At 44.0% G+C, this 23,533-nt stretch overlaps 1 protein-coding gene across 3 annotated transcripts in view; it reads left to right on the top strand.

The window, feature by feature from the left end:
• Positions 1-23,533, top strand: part of mapkapk5 (MAPK activated protein kinase 5) — an 81,564-nt gene that overhangs the window by 50,666 nt on the left and 7,365 nt on the right. For 2 of the 3 annotated variants that reach the window (XM_070887942.1, XM_070887941.1), the window contains exons 7-15: positions 1,183-1,278; positions 3,303-3,383; positions 8,294-8,481; positions 8,772-8,892; positions 9,391-9,521; positions 13,623-13,738; positions 16,237-16,341; positions 17,274-17,415; positions 18,384-18,463. In XM_070887942.1, the coding sequence (XP_070744043.1) occupies positions 1,183-1,278; positions 3,303-3,383; positions 8,294-8,481; positions 8,772-8,892; positions 9,391-9,521; positions 13,623-13,738; positions 16,237-16,341; positions 17,274-17,415; positions 18,384-18,463 (1,060 nt within the window). The remainder of the gene's footprint in view (positions 1-1,182; positions 1,279-3,302; positions 3,384-8,293; positions 8,482-8,771; positions 8,893-9,390; positions 9,522-13,622; positions 13,739-16,236; positions 16,342-17,273; positions 17,416-18,383; positions 18,464-23,533) is intronic. The other variant, XM_070887943.1, reaches the window with a different exon arrangement.

The raw sequence follows: 23,533 nt of genomic DNA, 5'->3' as shown, positions 1-23,533 counted from the left end.
TTGGGTTATTAATACTCTGGAATGCAACAAATGGCAACATGAGAGAGGGCCTTTATCTGCTGTTGGCTGCACTGTACTTTAAAACCATCTTTCTGTTCTCTGTGCAGAATTAATTTATCTTTCTCTCCTCTTACCTGGTCTTTGTTTTCACCCTCCCCTGCCACGATTCAACCATTTTTTCTTTTTCTGTAGTGAGACCAGAGCATTCACACTTTACACCCCAACAATACTGAGCATTCCAGCCCCTTCCCTGCTCTGCACCACCCCCAACAACATGCAAGCTCGTGCAACTGTTACTGCTAGCTGTAAGAGGAGGCATTCCCTCACCACGGTGAAGTGAAACCACTCCACAACAAATGAGTGAAAGATCTGCAGCTTCGACATATAGTATTCAGAGTAGGGGGTTGTGTATGGAACTTGGGAAGTAGCAGGAAATCTCCAGCCCTCCAAGAAGGCTAGCTTGTGGCTACAATCAGCCCCTCCCTGTACCTAACAAAGGCCAATGCCATGCCAAGAACATCACCAAATTATCATGACCCTATATAGTGCATTGTTTCCAGTGTATGTGTAGCTGTACCAACAACCCCAGTGTGCCGGTCTGTTTCCCTACAAACACGGTCACAAAATTGTATAGTGCCTTCACTAACTGTAGGTAATTATCTTTTTTTAAGAAAAAGAAAGAGGTCAAGATGCAGAGAAAAATAGTTTTTAAGATTGGGCAGGTAGAAAAATGTTTGTCGTATTGGCCGTTGTTTGGATTGAAGAAGCTTTTATAGTTTTTTAAAATAAAAATTGTGCTTTTATAAAAATTTATATCTGTATAAAACATATACGGCTTGGGTATAGCAAGTGCGATATTGAAATTTGCTGATAACACGAAAGTAGTGGGTTTGGCAAAACAGCGATAAGGACAGTATAAGAGACTTCAGAAGGATATAGGTTAGCTAAATGGGCTGACGGGGCAGATACAATTTAGTGTGAGGTAAGGTAAATGTTGATGATCAGTGCTATGGGAGAGTACGGGGCTGTGGTAATGAATGTTGGATTGCTCTCGCAAAGAGCCGGCGCAGACATAGTGGGTCGCATGGTCGCCCATTTTGAAGCCCTCTATGGTCTTGTGACAAGGCTGACTGATTATCTTTTCCATTCCTATTTTTGATACCTGACTCTTCTGTCTTGTAGGATGCACCAGTTAAACTGTGCGACTTTGGATTTGCCAAGATCGATCACGGGGATCTGATGACTCCACAGTTCACTCCATATTATGTAGCACCTCAGGTAAGTCTGTGATTTTTTTTTTTTCTTGTGCTGCCCATTTAGTGGTGTACCTGAGAATTCACCAAAGCTCTCCTAATAATGGCAGGTAATTTGAGAGGTGAGTATTTCTGGGGCTCTTGCTGATTACCATCTGTTGGGTGAGTGTTGTAATTGTGAGACACCTAGAACATTGGCAAAACCTGTTTGAGGAGTCCATTTTTTTGTGCTCATCCAGGTCAGCAATATCAGTGTTGGGAGATGCAGCAAAAGCGGCATTCCTATGTGTTTTTAGAGTAGCGTATAGTAGAGCAAAAGGGTGCTTTACTCTGCAACCAACCCCAGCCAGCCAGTGTTAAAATTAGCAAATGCTCCATTTCCTACACCAATCATCCTTGTGTTCTCTGAGTAAAACTGCCAAATTAATAATTGCTTCAGGGCAATTCTGTTATGCACTTGTGCCTACTGCAAACAGGATTGAAAAGGCATCCAAATTTATTTCATTTTAGTCTCTTATAGCCATCGGCGAGAAGAGGCTTTTATCCGAGCAGTCTGGGCTAATTTGGCACCCAGGCTCCAGAGCTGACAACTCTGCCCACTGTGCCAATCGCTCCTTTCTGGCCGAATATAAAAACCACTTACAATTTTTTGGTTGTTACTGTTAAATATTAACTACTTGAAATGCACAGTTAAGAGGAGCAAAATAATTTTTTTTCCCCACTGTTGTGTTATGTCCTTGGGGAATTTTTTTTTTAAGTTTCTAAATTGCCACTATTGGGTTTCTTGTGGCATGAGTCAGAGGATACATAAACTGTCAGGTTTTATTGCCTTATTATGAAGGTGTGTGAAGATGAGGGTTGCAGATATAAAATAGGAAAATATTTACTCACGTTATTGTTCTGTCTGCGTTCTATACCATGTTGCCTATCTGTCTAATTGCCTATTCAGGGAATAGGAATAACAGAGGGGGTTTGATTTGATAGCTGTCATTGATAAATTCTGTGGTAAAGAAAGTCTCGTAACAAACTAGCAAGCTGTCGAAAGGGTAGGATTTCAAAGGAAGTGATTGGGAGACTAGTTACGTTGGGTACTTTGTTGTGAAGGAAAAGCATAACTGTGTGTGTGTTGCCTATGATTGTAATTCCATTCTTGTTGAGGCAGTACCCAGTAAACAGTCAGCATCTGCCCCAGAACCATGGATCCAAGGCCAAGAATCAGTCAGCTCGGTGAGCTCTTGAGGTGTGCAAACCATTGCAGAGCAGTCATCCAACTCTGATGTGATCATGAATGCTTAGATTGCATGTGTTACTTAGTTACTGACTTGTGCTTCATGGACAGGAACTGAGGGTCAGACTATGGTCAGTGGGGGCAATGAGGTGGTGCATGTGCAGAGGTTCTGAAAAGTATTGCTAAGGAGGCTGAGGTAAAGAATGGTTGGTGTAGCTAACGGCGGATAACTGAAGACCAAGGTTCCAGAGAAAAGGGGGCATATGAAGTGGTTATAGGGAATTAGAATACGTAATTATTCTATGCTAAATTTACAGATAAGTTTATTGATACATTCATGAATTTTGTAATTGTTTTGAAGTTGTTCGATATTTTTTTTATATATCTGAGCATATACTGGGTACGTGAGGAAGCAACTGATAGGATTTGGTAAGGATTTTGTGCGATGTGCTCCAAGGCAGTGGAGTAAGTGAGCAAATGTTTGCTTCGTGGGAAGTTTGAGCCAATCGGAACTGTGTCCAACAGACGTGTCCGATATGTTCCCATATTCTTGATGATTCTTCTTTGTCCTGCAGGCATGTGCCAGTTACAATACTTTCATATAGATTTTCTTTTCTAATCTGTTTTTCTTCCTCACTCAATCTCATAAAATGTTAAGGGTTTTTCCTCCATCTTTTAAGTTTTGGGCTCATTCATTCTTTACTCACCAGTTAAAGGGACCAGTGTCCTACTTTTTATTTTGATAAATTGAGGTAGCTTGCATGGTGCACTATATTATGGAGACTCAAATTCTCCATGTAATCCATTTCTTTCTGTTTCAGGTACTGGAGGCTCAGAGGAGACATCAGAAAGAGAAATCTGGAATAATACCTACCTCACCCACTCCCTACACATACAACAAGGTAACCTTTTAATCACTTTATATAGAGTATTATTTAGCACTGTCTTTGGATGCCATTTTTTTTTTTAAAGTATAGCTGGTTATATGAAATATTACTGGCAGGACCAGTTCTGAGCCAACAGTCATAATATAGTAATAAGGAAGTCTTCATCTTAGTTTATTATTCTTTTTCTCTGTGCTAAAGTACACGATGTGAAATTGAGGCTGACACAAATTAAATTCATGTAGTGTTGCACAGTGATACACTAATTCTGCCATCCTTCTCTTCTCACCCTCTTTCTCTCCCCCCCTCCCAATCCCAAAATAGAGAAGGAAGTTAGTTTGTAGCCATGATGCCACAGCGATTTTGTAATCTCGGCATGGTCATTAGCAGAGGGCGTTGAGCAGCAAAGAGGTCCTTCCTTTCCCGACCCCTCCTCCCCATAAAATAAGTGATCATTGGGATAGGGAAAAATTGGTAAGTGAGTCATCCTGAGATGTGGCTTACTTACCAGTACCTGTCTATACTGTGTCTCTGGAAAGGTCCTTGTGGTAGGTTGCCTGGCCTCTTGCTGTAGAATGGGGAGTGGTCCTAAAGAGTTCCGGGCATTTTCTTTAACTTAAAAAGGAGGAAATGATTTAAAAAATGGTTTGGTAAGAAGCATCTTTTCTACCGTTTTTGTGATCAGTTAATCTCTACAGTCCTTCAGTCTATTACATGTGCGATGCTCTTCATGGATTTATGAAATGTCGCCTTCAGGACATGGACACTTAACATAATATATATCAAACCAAATTAGAGGCCAATTTAAAGGCATATAAACGAAAATAATGTTACTAAAGCTTCCCTACAGCGTTCTGTAATGTAAAATAGAAGTCTGGCAGCTTAAAGAATTCTTTTTGGGTCATTCAGAAACGTAGCATGTTATATTTAGCACATGATGTAGTTAGCAATGCCATCACCGAGGTCAACTACAAGTCTCTTCCCAATCTGTAAACATATACAATGTTCTTTTACAAACCAGGTCCCTGACTAATTTTAAACAAATCATTAATGGGCCGGATTTTCTGCGAAAACGGTAGCGATATGTGAAGTTTACCATTTTCGCTGCGCTACCGTTTTTAGGCTGAACTTTCAGGTTTTATGTTTGTCGGGTGCATCGGTAAGGGTGGCGTTGCACGAGGATTCGCGGTGCAAAAACACGAGTTTCACCAAATGTAGTCTGGGGCTGGCAGCGCTGCGAGAGAAGCCTTGGGAAGGGGGAAAAATTCCAAAAAACATTCAAAAAACATTTACAAAACACTTCACATCGAATCGCTGAAAAAAAAGTAAAATAAAAACTTTAACTTACCTTTTTTGCAGGTTTTCATACTTGCCGCTGCTGGCAGGGCTGCATTGACAACTTTGACCTCTTGCTATTCTGGGCGTGGCGTACGGGTCGGGAGAGAGAGCTGAAAGTCCGACGTTAACGCAATCTGCGGCTGCATGTCGGTGCACCTCTCCCTGGCAGTACTTCCCATCGCCACCGCAAACAACGAGCTGAGAGTCCCGCCCGGGCTTTGCGACGGGGGGAGCAGGAGTCGGGTCGGGTCTGGAGGCGGGAAGCGGGAGTCGAGTCGGGTCGGGAGGAAGCAGGAGCTGGCCGTGGGAGGAGCCTTATTCACGCAGCCCCAGTGAGGCCATTCGGCCAGGGCTAGAGGTTGCGTGCTTCGGGCCCCTCCCACACAGTTTTGGGTGCCTCGAGCTACTGCACTTGCGTGCCCACTGTAGCACGCATGTGCAGAGGTCCCGGCACTGTGTTCAGCGCAGGGACCTGGCTCCGCCCCCTACAGCTCCTGCTGCGCCGCGCCGAGGGCCAGAGGACCTGCAGGGAGGTGGAGAATCTTGAAGTTTTTTTTAGGTGCACTTTGTGGCGTGAAAAACAGGCGTGCAGGTCGGGACTGCGCCGTTCTAGGCGCGGCTCGAAACTTGGGCCCGTAGTGTTGTTAGGAGGAGGTGCTATATAATGGGAGGTACATTGGAGTGGCACCCATATGAGCTATTATTGGAGTTTCCCTCAAATTTCCTTTCATTTTATTTTCATTAAACAGTAAATGCCAATGACGTTGGGAAATTGCCTTGAAAAAGTTATTGACCCCAGTGATGCAAGGGTCCCCAATTAATATACGCAATTAAAATGACACAATTGCGGAGGTACCTGGATTAAAGTAGTAATGCCATTATTTTTGTGTTCCAATTTACGTGAAGGTGATCCTTCTTTTGACTCTTTATATTTTTTAACTGAATATAGAGCTGGCTTGGTATGTGGCAGTTTTGTGACTTTTTTGCAGGAATCTGCCATTATAATATGCAAAATTTGAGGAACTATTGTTCCCTTCTCATTTGTTGTCAGCCGTGGCTCAGTGGGTAGCACTCTCGTCTCTAAGTCTGAAGGTTGTGTGTTCAAATCCCACTCCAGAGACTTGAGCACAAAATCAAGGCTGACACTTCAATGCTGTACTGAGAGTGCTGCACTGTCGGATGAGACATTAAACCAATACTCCCTCAGGCGGATGTAAAAGATCCCATGGCACTATTCGAAGAACAGCAGGGGTGGTCTCCCCAGTGTTCTGGCCAACGTGTAACACTCAACCAAAATCACAAAAAATAGTGATCTGGACATTATCACATTGCTGTTTTGGGAGCTTGCTGTGCGCAAATTGCCTGCCGCATTCCCTACATTGCAATAGTGACTACACTCCAAAAAGTACTTAATTGGCTGTAAAGTTCTGATGTTGCGAAAGGCGCTATATAAATGCAAGTTCTGTTGCTTTTATCGTTTCTAGTCTCAAGAATCCAGGTGGTGCTTTTACTGCAGCTGTGCAGAATGGTTATGAGCCACAGCAAAGCTTTGAATCTTTGCTTGTTCTAATTGGATTTGAAGTTAGACATAAGTTGCCTGTGTCTCTGAGCTTTCTTGTGTCCCCTGTATTTCTTTCTTCCTGTATTCTGTCTCTTCACTCCCTAATTTCAGAGCCACTCAACACTTTGGTGTAGCAAAGGTTTGAATCTTTGAAGCCCCATTGTTTTTACGTGCTCCCTATAAAAAGTCAAACTGCAGCCTCATTTGTAGTATGTGGTGATCACATCAACGATATATCTGACGGGTACCGGTGACACTCTAAAAGTAGTCTAGTGACACAGCATGATGACCAAAGATGGTGGAAACCGAGTAGCTTCCATGAACCTCCCTCAGCTTGATTTCCCAATCTTGAACAAGGGGCTGTAGATGGTGCTGAAAATGAGGAACTTTCTCTTCAGAGAAGTAGGGAAAACCTCTCTGGGCCACATTCTTCATATTCCAGTCAGCACCTCGTTTAAAAAAGGAGGCAGACAAAAAGCAGGAAACTATAGACCAGTTAGCCTAACATCTGTCATTGGGAAAATGCTGGGGTCCATTATTAAGGAAGCAGTAGTGGGACATTTGGAAAAACATAATTCAATCATGGTTTTATGAAAGAGAAATCATGTTTGTCAAATTTGCTGGAGTTCTTTGAGGATGTAATGAGCAGGGGTGGATAAGGAGGAACCAGTGGATGTGGTGTATTTGGATTTCCAGAAGGCATTCGATAAGGTGCCACATAAAAGGTTACTGCACGGAGCTGGGGGTAATATATTAGCATGGATAGAGGATTGGCTCACTAACAAAAAGAGAGAGTCGGGATAAATGGGTCATTTTCTGGTTGACAAACAGTAACTAGTGGAGTGCCGCAGTGATCGGTGCTGGGGCCTCAACTATTTACAATCTATATTAATGACTTGGATGAAGGGACCGAGTGTAATGTAGCCAAGTTTACTGATGATACAAAGATGGGTGGGAAAGCAAATTTTGAGGAGGACACACACAATCTGTAAAGGGATACAGATAGGCTAAGTGAGTGGGCAAATATTTGGCAGATGGAGTATAATGTGGGAAAATGTGAGGTTATCTACTTTTTGCAGAAAAAAATAGAAAAGCAAATTATAATTTAAATGGAGAAAAACTGCAAAGTGCTGCAGTACAGAGGAACCTGGGGGCCCTTGTGCATGAAACACAAAAGTTAGTACGCAGGTACAGCAAGTAATCAGGAAGGCAAATGGAATGTTGGCCTTTATTGCAAGGGGGGATAGAGTATAAAAGCAGAGAATTCATGCTACAACTGTACAGGGTATTGGCGAGGCCACACCTCGAGTACTGCGTACAGTTTTGGTCTCCGTATTTAAGGAAGGATATAATTGGAGGCTATTCAGAGAAGGTTCACTAGGTTGATTCTGGAGATGAGGGGGTTGACTTATGAAGATAGGTTGAGTAGATTGGGCCTATACACATTGGAAGTAATCTTATTGAAATTTATGAAATAATGAAGGGGGCTTGACAAGGTGGATGCAGAGAGGATATTTCCACTCATCGGGGAAACTAACACTAGGGGACATAGTCTCGGAATAAGGGGCCGCCCATTTAAAACGGAGATGAGGAGGAATTTCTTCTTTGAGGGTTGTAAATCTATGCCCCAGAGAGCAGTGGAGGCTGGATCATTGAATATATTTAAGGCAGAGATAGACAGATTTTTGAGCGATAAGGGGTTATGGGGAGCGGGCAGGGAAGTGGAGCTGAGTCCATGATTAGATCAGCCATGATCTCATTAAATGGCGGAGCAGGCTCGAGGGGCCAGGTGGCCTACTCCTCCTATTTCTTATCATCTTGCGTAACATTGAGTAAGATCTGGAAGCAGGCTACCCACCTTCTCCTCTGCAAGTGGTGCCGGGGGAGGGAGATGTTTTGCCTGGCAAATTCACAAAGTAAATTCACAAAGTAAATCCCAAAGATATCATCCCATTTCTATTTAATAAACTGTATCTTTTTATATATACCAAATCTTATTTTGATTTTTTGTTGTTGTTTATTATCCCAGAGCTGTGACCTGTGGTCGCTGGGTGTAATTATTTACGTCATGCTATGTGGATATCCACCGTTTTATTCCAAGCACCACAGCCGGACAATCCCGAAGGACATGCGAAAAAAGATCATGACGGGAAGTTTTGAATTCCCAGAGGAAGAGTGGAGTCAGATATCTGAGATGGCAAAGGACATTGTGAGAAAGTGAGTTGAGAAGCTGCTGTGGGAACATTGTGGAAAAATTCATAAGATTTGTATCAACTGGCCATCAAGACGAGATATTGGTGGGCCTTGCATTCAGCAAACCGTTTTGTTGTGGGGTGAATAAAAATGCAGTCTAAGTGGATACCACACTCTTGGTGCTCAGATGTTTTCTGGTTGGAATTAGCAACCTGATTGTATGTAGGAGTTCTTTCTCCGTTAACAGATAGAAATAGTATGTGGGCTTCTTTCTTTTCCAAACTCCAGTTTGAGTATATTGTTCTCTTCCGCAGATTGCTGAAGGTAAAGCCGGAGGAGCGACTCAATATTGAAGGGGTGCTGGATCATCCCTGGCTGAACTCCACAGAGGCTTTAGATAACATCCTCCCATCTTCCCAAATGATGATGGATAAGGTGAATCCTCTGTAACTATTGCTGACTTGGTCACAAGTGGCCAGCACCTTTTTACGTAATTACAGTGACTCCTGCTGTCTATAGAATTACTTTCCTTATGATGTACTGTGCAAGGGTTAGTATTTTTCTTGCAGCATTAAAACTAAGCTGGTTCAAATGGCAACTCCTGACCTTGTGAAACACTTCTTTTTAAGAATTGATTAAATCCTAAGGATTTAGAATAATGCATTAGCTTGGCAATTTTCAGACTTTTCTTGTGTGTTTGTGAAGTTCTATATCAAAGAAATTGATTCAGAGAAGATCTTTGTTATTCCTTGTTGAAGTATAGACTGAGCTTCATACGGAGCCTGAGATGCTTCAGCCCTAGATTAGCCGAAGCTCTCTGTGCTTGCCGCCATGGTTGCTGCTGTATGTGTTTGCAGGGTGGGATAGTCCCTCTGCTGGTGATTTGTTGCCTTGTAGCACAGCCTGTACTGATGGTGAATCTGTGTATCGCAGGCAATGGTTGCTGGGATCCAGCAGGCCCATGCAGAACAGCTGGCCAGTATGAGAATTCAGGATCTGAAAGTGAGCCTTAAACCTCTAAACTCTGTTAATAACCCAATTCTTCGCAAGAGGAAACTACTTGGGTAAGTGTGTCGTACTGAATGTAATGTATTCAGCTCGGACATGTGCAGCATTGAAAGATATTAATCTATAGTGGAATTTGTGTTTGGCAAGATGATGAGCGCTGTGCGGCTACTGTATTACTTCTATTTGCAGAGTTCGACAATGAAGGCTGCCATCTGTCCTTTTACCGCACCAAGGGTCCTAGAGTTGTACAATGAAATTAAGCACAGAGGAGCAAATAAGTTGGGATAATATTTTAAGTAACTCCAATTTGAGCTCTCCTTGTCAGAGGGTAAGAGCCATGGATACCAGGAAGATCCCAGTTGTAATCATCGTCCCCCTGTGCTAATTTAATTGATTTCAGTTGGGGACCACAATTTGCCTCAGTGCCCTGAGATTGGTGGTGGTGGGTGGGACGAAATCAACTTGGGTTCCTGCTCTGGACACTATCCAGCAGCCCCACTGGAAAATCTGCATTTATCAGGTCGGGGCAAGATGTGTTGGGCCAGGATCTGGTGGCTGTGCTATCTTTCACATTTCAATACCCTGCCAATACTCATGTATGCACTCTTGCCCATGAAGAATGGTGAGGCAGTACTGATTAAACTGTACCAAAGCAAAATTCAGCATCTTTAGGAGAGGAGAAATTGGTGGCAAATTCCTACTTTACTTGTTCCTCTGTGCTGAAACTTGATTAAATAACTTGATCTCGATGTGCCTAGACAGTTACTGTATTTCTTTCTCTTGCCACCCAAGCTGTTCATTCTTTATCCCACCCAGTATAGTTTTTTTTCCAGTTTACAGTCTGATCCCAATGAGACAGAATTAGTTTGTGAAGAAATATTCTGCTTGGAATTCTGTAGAACACACGTAATGGAAAAGGACCATTTTTTAAATCTTAAGAGTAGCCAATTAATGGTTCACCCCTCAGTCAATCCTAATTGGAAACCATTTAACAAAACCTTACTCTGCTAAAAGTAATCATATTTTTCGACATCTGAAGATGACATTTTTACCAGTGCATTAACCACGCAGACCATCCCAAATTGGATCAGTGGGAGATATTTAATATTTGTTTCAGAAATTGTACAGAATGGGGAGTGAATAAGAGGTGGTTTGGTTAGCTCACATTCTTTGCTGGGATCAGGATTATATGTGGGTTTATATCTGGAGTCCACTAAAATATTGATGCAATTTCTCACTGTACAACTGAGCTTCCCCCGATGCACTGAAAAATATCTCACTAAGCTATACAGACCAGGAGTTTACAGATTTGATCGTGTCTGTGCTAAATTAGTTTATCTCGGACAGGGCAACAGCTGGGGTGCTACGATTAGCCTCAGCATCCATTGGGTAAGAAGATATAAATCAACCAATGTTCATGCTCCTGGTCACCATCGAGTTGTACCTGCTGGATAGTATACACTTTTGGATGGGCAGGTAGAGGCAGGATTGGGCGTGGCTGTGATGCCCTTTGTGGTCAAATAGTTTGCTGACTCTCACCTTCTAGGCTTGCTCATGAAGAACGGGCCCATGGAATCACACATTCATGCATACATTCAGGAAAGAAGAGGATAAAATTGAAAACAAAAGCCTAAATGGATTTGAATTTATCGTATTAATTTGTTCTTTTGTTGGCAAATTTGCTTCTTGTTATTGGCAAATTTTCTAATTGTTGGGTTATTAGTGATATTCTGTAAAGTATGAATTGAGTTTTTAAGTCCGCCCTGATTTTGTTCATTGTCCCATCTGAATGCCTAGGGGCCTAAAGCACAAATCTCTGATACTGTACTATATTGAGTGTATGTAGGATAACATTATAAGCCCATACGTGCGTTGGGATGTTTCTTTCCTAAGTTAAAGGCGCTATATAAATCCAAGATGTTATTAAAAATCAAGGAGTTTATATGACAAACTGCAAGAATAAAGCCATCTATGATTGCCACATTAAAAAGGCATGTTACAAACCTGAAGCCATCACTAGATCGTTTTGATTCCATTCAATATATACAAGGTTTATGGCAATACATAGAGGAACAAATAGTTTAGGTCATTAAGGCTGGGGAATCCAGCTAAAGAATTTAGCAGGGAGGTAGAGGGAGCATGAGGCAGCACTGTTCTTGCTGGCTGCATAAGTTGCAGCACACATTTGTTGACTATGTCCAAGATAGGCAGATGCAAACATTTAAAGCAAGTGCAACCACTTAAGTTTAAAAAGCTGCAACTTGCATATATTTAGTATGTATTAGAAAGACTCCTTCATACACCAATCAGGAAGGAAAGAGAATATGTGTTACTGTTTTTCGTGAAAGTTGAAACTGCAGACTGTTTTATAACCAGTGGTGTTTTAAAGAAAAAATGTTGTTTGCTATGTTGCTACAATGACTCCCACTTCTAATAATCTATTAATTTCCACATTCAAATGTTCGGTGTTTCATTACATTGAAAGCTGGTAGTCGCAAACTTAAAAGCCTTTTGGGATATCTAGACAATTCTTTTTTTAATCCTACCTGTCCTGAAGGCTCAGACTCGTGTTGGGGTATGGTTCCAAGGGTAGCGGTTGCCCCCGGTACCTCTTCCAAGTGTCCATTCTTCATGTGTGAGCCTGGACAGCAATGTCGGCAGTCAATTTGACCATGGGGGCAGGAGGAAGGATCACAGCCATGCCCATTCCTTTCTCCTTCAGGCATTCACACTTAAAGCACTAGAGGAAACCCTGGCTGATATTTCCCCCCCGCCCCCTCTCTAGCCTGGGACTGAAGCCATTAGCTCCTGCCCCTGGCAAGGAGCTAACTCAACACAGACCAAGAATGAACTTGAGAGCTTCCTGGTCTGTATGGCTCAGTACCTCACTGTACACTGAGAGCTTGCCGATGACTTGCTACAAAGCTTTGGTTATAGCAGGGATTGATTTGAAATGGACTTCAATCCAAGAGGACTCTTTCTAAAACTTGTTTCAATCCATGTGGTCAAATTTTTCGCCAATACTGCAACAGTTGAATCCTCCTTAAAGGGAAACTGTGTTCATTTGAATTGCCATGCAGTCCTAAGCGTTATAAAGAATGGTGCACGTGGTTTCTTGCTCCTCCTCTCTTTACTCAGTTTCATGGTTTTAAAATTTGCTTATCGTATCTTGTTGCCATTTTCAGCAGTGATCTGAATGGAGGAGTAAAATTCACTCTAGGCTTGTTGAATTCCTAGATAGTGCCGTCATTTCAGTTATTGACATGGAACGTCATGATGTCACAGCACAGGAGAGGCTGCACAAAACGACAATCCTGGTTCTCCGTCTGACTAGCGGGTTTAAAGCATAAAATAAGATCCAGGCAAGACTGAGATGCTAGTAAGTGTACAGAAAAAAAATGCTATCAATAGAAGTGTAGAGCCAGAAATAATCTCTTAAGAGCTGGAGTTCTGGCTTTCTTTGGCAAGCCTTGTATAACAAGTGAGTACCGGAGCTGTAGAACTCTTCGAAGAAGTCCTTGTTGGACTGCTGCTGGGCTAAACAACGTATGGGCTTAGTATGTTCACTTCAAATGTGTTGATCAATGCATAGGGTTTAATGAAGAATCAGCTGTGGTTACACCGGTGAAGAGGAATATTTGAACTGCAGATTTTGAAATGAAATCTTATCAAGAGGAGGATGTCCTTTTTATCACATTTAGGATTATACAATGATTCAAGTGAAGACTGTTCCCCTTTAAGAAGATTAAAAAAATAACATTTCCCTAAATGTTCCCCATTGTTGTTTTTCTCATATGGCTGTTTGCCTCCAGATAGCCTCCTTCAGCCAGCAGGTGAGGCAGGCAATCCAGACGTCGGACTTCTCCAATGACCATCACCAGTGCCACAGCTCGATCGCCTGATAGATGGCACACTTGTAGTGGGGGCGAGATGGGTAATGTCAGTTTTCCCGTCGCTCTTCTCGTGTTTTTTTTTAATTGCTTTTCATTTTTATTAATTCTTTCTACCTTTTCTTCCTTTTTTTTGTTTTTTTGTTTTAAGAAAAATAAGCCTGTTTAATGTCTTAGCCCACTAAATGTGTCTCAGATTTGGCTGGCTAATTGCGCCTGTTCATGCAGGGACTTCCCCCCCCATAATAGATTGTCATTTTGTTACAGCACGAGGCCCAAGGACGGTGTCTATATTCATGATCCGGAGAACGAGGCAGAGGATGCCAACGTCGCTCTGGAGAAACTGCGGGATGTCATCGCGCAGTGTATTCTACCGCAGGCTGGTAAGGCAGCTGATGCGGACTTGGGGCGGTTGAGAGAAATGGAGTTCTTTATTCCAGTTTAAGGAATGAAAAATAATAAGTCATGCAAGAATGTGCATGTATAAGAATGCGATGTACCTGAAATCTGCCAACATGTTCTGGTTTTCTGTAGGTGACATGATGGCTGGGTACTTTGGAGAACTGCTAGACTACATCACTGCGTGATGGAATATGGGTTGATGCCTGCACTTTCCCCTCCAAATGCTAAGTTGATTGCAGCTATGTTGAGCGGAGGCCAGGCATTCTTTGTCTTTCCGCCCCCCCCCCAGCAAGAAAGCACAGTGCAATTTGACTAGTGATATCCTCCCCACCCTCTAGATGAGCACCAAGGTCAGAAATGGGGGATGCACTCTATTGCTACTTGGAATAAAAGCTGGGCAAGTCTGAAAGAGCTGGGAATCCCTTGCCCTGCTAGTAGTAAGCTGAGTATGCCTGGTGGTCAGAGTTAGTGGGCTGGTAATAAAGATTTCTATTTATATGGCACTTTTCACAGAACATCCCAAAGCGCTTCCCAGATAATGAAGGGTCGTCTATTGTTTCCGTAGGCAACTGCTGCAGCCAGTATGAACACAGTGAGGTCCCACAAACAGCAAAGAGATGAACGATTAATTAATTTGTTTTGGTGGTTTTGATTGAAGGTTGAATATTGACCAGGACACTGGAGATCTCCCTGCTCTTATTCCAATAAAAAAGTACCATGGGATCTTTTACATCGAGTAAGACCAATCATGACTTCGATAACCTCCAGAATCCCCACCTAGAAGGGCTGGAGGTGAGTGTAGGACCAGAGCACGTGCTGAAGAGTGGTTTATATGGCCACGGTCCTACCAGCGCTTAATCTGACCACATTAGATGAAATCTATGGAATGAGGGATGTGTGGTGGAGAACTTTGACTTGGCTCTCCCTCCGTCTGCTGCAAATGGAGGTTGAGAGAACCAGATGCAGTGCTGCCCGGTCATCAAAATCCATTGCGCGACCTTGGACAACGTGAATCATTTTCCATACCGCGGGAACCTACTATCAGCAAGGGCAGACATCAATGACGAGGTCCAACACTGCCTCCAGTGTACTAGCGCAGCCTTCGGTCGCCTGAGGAAAAGTGTTTGAAGACCAGGACCTCAAATGTGGTACCAAGCTTATGGTCTACATGGCAGTAGTGATACCCACCCTCCTATATGGCTCAGAGACGTGGACTATATACAATAGACACCTCAAAGTGCTGGAGAAGTACCACCAACGCTGCCTCCGCAAGATCCTGCAAATCCACTGGGAGGATAGATGCACCAACGTCAGTGTTCTCGATCAGGCCAACATCCCCAGCATCGAAGCACTGACCACACTCGACCTGCTCTGTTGGGTGGGCCACATAATCCGCATGCCCGACACGAGACACCCAAAGCAAGCACTCTGCTCTGCACTCCTACACAGCAAGCGAACCCCAGGTGGGCAGAGGAAACATTTCAAGGACACCCTCAAAGCCACCTTGATAAAGTGCAACATCCCCACCGGCACCTGGGAATCCCTGGCCCAAGACCGCCCAAAATGGAGGAAGAGCATCCGAGAGGGCACTGAGCACCTCTAGCCTCGTCGCCGAGCGCATGCAGAAATCAAGAGCAGACAGCGGAAGGAGCATGCGACAAACCAGACTCCCCACCCAACCTTTCCTTCAACCACTGTCTGTCCCACCTGTGACAGAGACTGTAATTCCCGTACTGGACTGCACAGCCACCTGAGAGCTCACTTTTAGAGTGGAAGTAAGTCTTCCTCAATTCCGAGGGACTGCCTATGATGATGATGATGCCTCTATTGCTTCCTGGGGATAGGCAATGCTTCCAGGATATTCAAAAGCTGTGTCTTCTGATGGTGGCAGTATTGCCTGAAGACTGCTTGAATGCAAGTTGGCAGTTCTTGGCACTAACTATTATTGTTTCTCCCTTGCTCCCCACCAATCTAGAGCAGCATTTAGGAATTTGACATGAATGCAGTCCACACTCGATGCCCTACCATTAGCCAGGCGATGCAATGTGAAATCCATTTCCTCCCAGAAAACTGTTGGTACTCATCTGTCTGCACCAGTACATTGAAGTGGTGGAAGGGAGATTTGCCTTTCATAGAAGCTGCTCTTATTGCAGGAGACCTTTCTAGTGCTGCTGATTCCCTACACGGGGGTCTCGTCCATCCAATAGTAGCCCCAAAGTAAACTGGCCAGATTCGCTGAAGCCAGCCACCAGTTGAAAGAAAAGTGTTGTCTTTTCTGTTTCGTAAGTAATTTTGATTTGCCACATTTCTGTAGCAGCTTTAGGAGTTGATCCAGCAGAGGTTTGTCCAGTGCCAGGTTTGTCCATCCTCCCAGCTGAGAGGAAAAATTAGCTTGGGGACAGAATGAGGATCGAATGAAAATTACAATGTGATATTGTCATGTGCAGTGGTTCTATGTTGAAATTCCTTGTTTTGGTAGGAGAGAATGAAGATGAGAAGTTGAACGAGGTGATGCAGGAGGCTTGGAAGTACAATAAAGACTGTAAATTTCTGCGGGACACGCTGCAGAGCCTCAGCTGGAATGGTGAGAGAACAGCTGCTGGATGTTTTGCAAATAGATTTTTACCAAGCCTGTGCAAAAATCTACCTCTACTCTTTTTTCGAGAGGGGTTGAGGTGGGGGTAGAGGGGAGGGGAATCTTCATCCTCCAGTATGTCAATATCATCCTGCCAGTCTCTCTGGATGGGAGGGAAATTACCCAATACATCTACAGGACGTTTCCAGTTGCTGTGAACATAATTGCAACATCTAACGGTTGTACCCACTGCATTCTGCCTTGGAGTACCTTTGTGTGTGTGTGTGTGTGTGTGTGTTGGGGTGGGGGGAGGGGAGTTGAAGCGGATGTATCTTTGTGATAAAAGGCTGACTTGCCTGAGACTCCTTTTGTTTCCAACAAATCCTGATTTCAAAGTGCACCCTGAAATATTTACAAAAAATAAACACTTCAACTTAAAAGTGGTAGCAGTATACTAACCTTAACTAGAATGTACATCAGCAGGGAGTGAGTCTTAATAGAGTAACACACTTGAAGGACCGGAAAACATCCAACTACAGGAAAGAACCCCAAGAAGCTTGACCATCCAAATCTGATTAATGTATTAGAGCCTTTAGATGTGCTCCCCAACATGATGGCTAACACGTTTTATATTTAATTGTCCATTTCTCCATTCACTGGTTTTCTTATCTTTAATTGTTGCTTTTATACCCAATTTTTTCCACGTAGCCCCTGTATTACATGGCAGGAAAGGGCCGTCTTACTATTAGGACAATAGACCACAGCAGAGGAGGGTTAATTGGCTGCTTAGGAAAGCTTTCCCATTCTTCTTCGTAGACCATCAGTGGTAAAGGAGATGAGGCTGTCTGTACAAGTGACACTTTGAGGAGTTAGGAGGAGGTGCAGTTGAGCAGCCTGTGGGATGAATCTCCTTCTTATTCTTTTCCTCTCCCTTCCTGCAGGGAAGCGATTGATCCCTGCTCCCCCTCTCCGTGACAGCACAGCTGAGATCAGTAACTCGTGGAAAATCATGGGCAAGAATGCATGTCCAACTAACAACAACTTGCATTTACATAGCATCTTCAGTGCAGAAAACTTGCCAAGGTACATTGCAAAGGGGAGGGGAGAGAATAAATTAATTATAAATCTGAATAAAAGAGCATAGTTGGTAAAATATTTTGGAGAGGTGGTGGAAAAGATGGGATTTGAGAAGGTTTTTAAAGGTGGAGAGAGAGGGATTTAGGGAAGATATTTTAGAGAGTAAGGCCGAGGAAACCAAAGGTTCCGAGGCCGAATGACGGCGTGAAGGGAAGCGAGCTGCACAAAAGACCAGAATTGGGGAGCCAGGATGGAATGCATGACTGGAAGGGGTTACAGAGCTGGGTGGGATTGAGGCCCAAGAGGAATTTGAAGGTGAGGACAAGGACTTTAAAATTGATGCATTGATGGACAGGGAGCAAGTGTAGGTCAGTGAGGACAGGAGTAAATGTGAACAAGGCACAGTGCAGGACAGGATATGGGCAATATAAACAGAAAATGCTGGAAATACTCAGCAGGTCAGGCAGCATCAGTGGAGCAAGAAACAGAGTTAACGTTTCAGGTCAGTGACACCAACCTGAAACTTCAACTCTCTTTCTCTCTCCACAGATGCTGCCTGACCTGAGTATTTCCAGCATTTTCTGTTTATATTTCAGATTTCTAGCATCTGCAATATTTTACCTTTGTACAGGATATGGGCAGCTGACTTGGAAAAAGTAGCATTTTCTGGAGGATGGGAGGCCGACAAGGAGGATTTTGCAGAAATCGAGTCTAGAGGTGACTGGGTTTCAGCGGAGATGGGGGTGAGGAAGTGACTTGACATGAGCAATGTTGCAGGGAATGAAATTAAGTGGTCTTGGTGATGGGTTGGTTGTGGGATTTGAGGCTCAGCTCTGGGTCCAACAGGACACCAGGGTTTTGCTCTGTCTGGTTCAGCCTGAGCAAGTGTGGCCAAGAAAGGGGGGCTTTGTGGGATTAAAGTTTGCATATGAAAAGATAATTGACATCTGATTTGGATTGCTTGTTCATGCCAGCCTGAATCCGCTTTGCAACCCTGGAAAACTGGAGGTTTCAGTTGACAAGTTATGGATGAGCTCCCCCAATGATTCAATTGGTAAGTGTGTTGCTCTGGGGTACTGAGCCGTACAGACAGAGAAGCTCTCTGGTTCGATCCTTAGCCTGTGATAAGTTAACTGATCTCAACTGGAATGCCAGTGTGGGCTACTACAGTTGCCTTCAGTATCATTAAGCATTGGGGGTGGGGGAGAGAATCAGCCAAGGTTCCCACTCTGGATTGCTAACCCAGTAACCAGTTCTGAAAATTGTGCATGTGTACATCAGGTGAGGACAAGATTGAGCTCTCCACAGCCAAATAATCTTCCGGCATTGCTGTCTGGACTCACGTATGAAGAACGGCCTCTTGGGTGGAGTACTGGAGGAATGTCCGTGCCTATGGAATCATACCCCAGTGTTCGCCAGAGCCTTCTGGAGAGGGAGAAATTTGGGACGTGGATCCTTTTATAAGAATTGTCAAGATGAGGGTTGTGGGTGGGGGGAAATTGCACTTCCCATGTTGTACTACAGTGGAGTTTCAATATATCAAAGCTCGAGGGGATCAGCAAAAACATAAATAGATATTGATTTGTACTCTTGACCCACTCCTGTTCCCCTGAATATTGGAGAACTGGTCTGCCACTTCCCCCATGCTATCAGGCTGCCTGCATTTGCTATAGATACTCTACAGTATCTACATTCCTGAACCTATTCTTATGTCAGTGTTGTGGTAGCCTCCGATTCTGGCTCCAGTGCTGGTATTCTGATTCCCTTCTTGGACTCCCAGCCAGCATGTTAGTTGGCTCAATACGGGGCGTCCACACCATTTCTCTGCTGCTGGGTTTGCCTATTTGACTTTAGTGGGTCCAGCAACATAGGAAATGTCTATTGTCACCACTGCTTCAATCTATCAAAATTTAGTATATCAAGACTCCATTGTAGTAGATTTGAAAAGATCTGCCTATACCTTCCATCTATTTTAGTCTTTTGCTCTCCACGCTGCTTTTAGAATAATTTCTGCAATGTCTTTCCTAATAGGTGTTGCGACTTTCTATTTGTAGTTGCACAACTCCTTTTGACTTGACCCAAATAAACTGCACTTTCCAGAGCCAAGCGCCCCAATGGCTCAGTTGGTTAAAGCAGCAGGTGAAACGAAAAGCCTCGGGTGGATTTCGTTGTGCTCAGTGGTAGGGGCTGCCACAATTGGATTAACACCTCCACGCCACTGGATTAATGAGGGGAAAATCATAAGAACAACGAACAGGAATAGGCCACTCGGCCCTTCGAAACTGCTCTGCCATTCAATAAGATCATTGTTGATCTTCAACCATAACTCCACCTTCCTGTACTATCCCCATATTGCTTGATTCTCTTAATATCCAAAACTCTTATCAATCTCTGTCTTGCATATACTTGACAACAGAGCATCCACAGCCTTCTGGGGTAGAGAATTCCAAATATTCACAACTCTCAAGTGAAGAAATTACTCCTCATCTCCGGTCCTAAATGGCCGACCCCTTATTCTGAGACTGATCCCTGGTTCTAGACTCCCCGATCAGGGGAAATATCCTCCCAGCATCTACCCCGTCAAGCCCTTTAGGAAATGTATATCTTTCAATGAGATCACCACTCATTCTTCTAAATTCGAGGGAATATAGGCCTAGGCTACTCAATCTCTCCTCATAGAATAATCCCCCCCCATCCCAGGAAGAAGTCTGGTGAACCTTCGTTGCACTCCCTCTAAGGCAAGTATATCCTTGTGTAAGGAGACCAAAACTGTACATCAAGGTGTGGACTCACTAAGGCTCTATATAAATTGTAGTAAGACTCCTTTACTCTTGCACCTAATCCTTTTGTAATAAAGCTTAACATACTATTTCCTTTTCTAATTGTTTGCTGTACATGCATGTTAACTTTCAGTGATTTATGTACAAGGACACCCAGGTCCCTCTGAATACCAATATTTTTCCAATCTCTCCATTTAAAAAATATTCTGATTGTAATTTTTTTCTGACAAAGTGGATAACTTTACATTTGTCCACGTTATATTCCATCCACCATGTTCTTGCCCACTCACGTAACCTGTCTATATCCCTTTACAGCCTCTTTGTGTCCTCACAACTTACTTTCCCATTGTCAGCAAACTTGAATACATTACACTCAGTTCCCTCATCTCAGTCATTAATAGCGATTGTAAATAGCTGATGCCCAAGCACTGATCCTTGAGGTACCCCACTAGTTACAGCCTGCCAACCTGAAATTGGCCCGTTTATTCCCAATATGTTTTCTGTCCGTTAACCAATCCTCAATCCATGCTCATATATTACGCCCAATCACATGAGCCCTAATTTTGTGTAATAACTTCTTGTGTGGCACCTTATTGAATGCTTTCTGAAACTCCAAATACACTGCATCCATTGGTTTTCCCCTTGTCTACCCTAGTTCCAACTTGTCCAACACAATTTCCCTTTCATAAATCCGTGTTAACTGCACAATCATATTATGATTTTCTAAGTGCCCTGTTACCACAAACCTAATAATAGATTATAGCATTTTCCCTACTTCCCAGGCGCTAACTGGTCTATAGTTCCCTGTTTTCTCTCTCCCTCCTTCCTTGATTGGCGGGGTTACATTTGCTACCTACCAATCCACGGGGACCGTTCTAGACTCGAGGGAATTCTGGAAGATCAAACCAATGCATCTACTTTCTCTGTGGCTACCTCTTAAAACTCTAGGATATAGGCCATCAGGTGATTGGATGGCTTTTTGTCCCATTAATTTCTCCAGTACTAGAAATCAACCAGGGTTTCTGCTCCTGATTGCTAGCCAGCAATCAATTCCTGCTTGACGTGTGCACGTGTAAACTTTGGGTGAAGACAGGATCGGGGTCAAGTAGCCTGCCAATATTCATGGTCTAGGCTCACACGTGAGTAATGGCCACTTGGGTGAGATACTGCAAGGTAGCTGTTGCCTGTGAAGTCATACCACCTTAAGACCTGGATTGGGGAGGGTAAAGAACTTTTCGGAGCCACTCCACTCCGTTCATTACACTGCCATCATTTAGTATGCATTTAGTGGGCCTTAATAAGGAAACCTCTTAATACAAAATTTGATCTGTGTCTTAAAAATCAAATCGTGGGATCCAGATAAGTCAAAAGGATGTGCCATTTAAAAGAAAATATTGTTTTTAATGTTGATGTCTGGTCTTCATCTCTCAGCAACGCTTCCTTCACCCGACCCAAAAGGATTCAGATGTTTTTTGAAGTGCTAGTCCGATGTACGGAAGTGGGGCAAAGGAAAGTTCTGTCTCGTATGCCACACTTTTTATTCCAATTTGGTCTCATTCCTATTTGTAAAGCTGGTCTCTTGGTTCATTAAAATTTGACAGTGACCTCTCTGCTTTATACAAGTCTTGTTAGATTTACTTTGTATAAATTTTAAACATACATCAGGAAGGACTGATTGGACACTGCTGTCTCTCTTGCCTTTCCCCCCCCCCCCCCCCCCATTAAATGAAACTGAGGAAACAGTGCTCCCTGAGTGAGATTTCCTTTGTTTTATTTAGGCACTTTTTAAACATTAGACCCTTGTACAGAACGGCATATCATTTCACGGTAATACAGCCTCTGTCACAGGTGGGGCAGACGGTGGTTGGAGGAATGGGTGGGTGGGTTGCTGCACGCTCCTTCCGCTGTCAACGCTTTGCTTCAGCTTGCTCTCGGCGAAGAGACTCTAGGTGTTCAGTGCCTTCCCAGATGCTTTTCCTCCATGTTGGGCGGTCTTGAGCCAGGGATTCCCAGGTGATGGCGGGGATGTTACATTTTTTTCAAGGAGGCTTTGAGGGTGTCCTTGAAGCGTTTCCTCTGCCCACCTAGGGCTCGCTTGCCGTGTCGGAGCTCCAAGTAGAGCACTTGTTTTGGGAGTCTTGGGTCAGGCATGCGGACAATGTAGCCAATCCAGCGGAGCTGGGTATATTGGCCTGAGCGAGGACACTGACATTGGCGTGCCTATCCTGCCAATGGATTTGCAGGATCTTGCAGAGGCAGCATTGGTGGTACTTCTCCAGTGTTTTGAGGTGCCTGCTGTACATAGTCCATGACACTCAGCCATATAGGAGGGCGGGTATCACTACTGCTCTGTAGACCATGAGCTTGGTGTCGGGTTTGAGGTCCTGGTCTTCAAACACACTCTTCCTCAAGCAACCGAAGCCTGCACTGGCACACTGAAGGCGGTGTTGGACCTTGTCGTCAATGTCTTCCCTTGTTGATAGTAGGCTCCCAAGGTATGGAAAATGGTCCATGTTGTCCAAGGCCTCGTTGTGGATTTTGATAACCGGGGGGCAGTGCTGTGTGGCGGGAGCAGGTTGGTAGAGGACCTTTGTCTTGGGGATGCTTAATGTAAGGCCCATGCTCTCATACACCTCGGTGAAGGTGTTGACGATGGCTTGGAGTTCAGCCTCCAAGTGTGCGCAGACGCAGGCATCGTCAGTATACTGTAATTCAATGATGGCGAATGAGATGACCTTGGATCTGGCCTGGAGGCGGTGGAGATTGAACAGATTCCCGTTTGCCCTGTAATTTAGCTCCACTCCGGCGGGGAGCTTGCCGAGGGTGAGATGGAGCATTGCAGCAAGGAAGATCAAGAAGAGCGTTGGTGCGATGACACAGCCTTGCTTGACCCCGGTCCGAGCGTGGAATTGGTCTGTGGTAGATCCGTTTGTCAGGATCATGGCTTGCATGTCATCATGGAGCAGGTGGAGAATGGTGACAAACTTCAGGGCAGACGAATCTGAGGAGGACGCTCCATAATCCCTCACGGTTGACCGTGTCGAAGGCTCTTGTGAGGTCGAAGAAGGCCATGTACAAGGTTTGGTGCTGTTCCCTGCATGTTTCTCCAATCTGCCGCGCAGTGAAGATCATGTCCATTGTGCCCCTTACTGGGCGGAATCCGCATTGCGACTCTGGGAGGAGTTCTTTAGCCACAGGATGAAGGCGATTCAGGAGGACTTGACACCTTTCCTGAAGATGATCATGATTCCAGCGTCTGAGATCTCCTGGCATGATCTCCTCCTTCCAGATGAGAGATGAGATCTTGGATCTGCGCCTGTAGTGCTTCTCCGCCATGTTTTCGT

The sequence above is a fragment of the Pristiophorus japonicus genome, chromosome 8 (assembly GCF_044704955.1).
Source record: "Pristiophorus japonicus isolate sPriJap1 chromosome 8, sPriJap1.hap1, whole genome shotgun sequence".
Classification (NCBI taxonomy): Eukaryota; Metazoa; Chordata; class Chondrichthyes; family Pristiophoridae; genus Pristiophorus; species Pristiophorus japonicus.
This window is presented reverse-complemented; position numbering and strand designations above follow the sequence as displayed.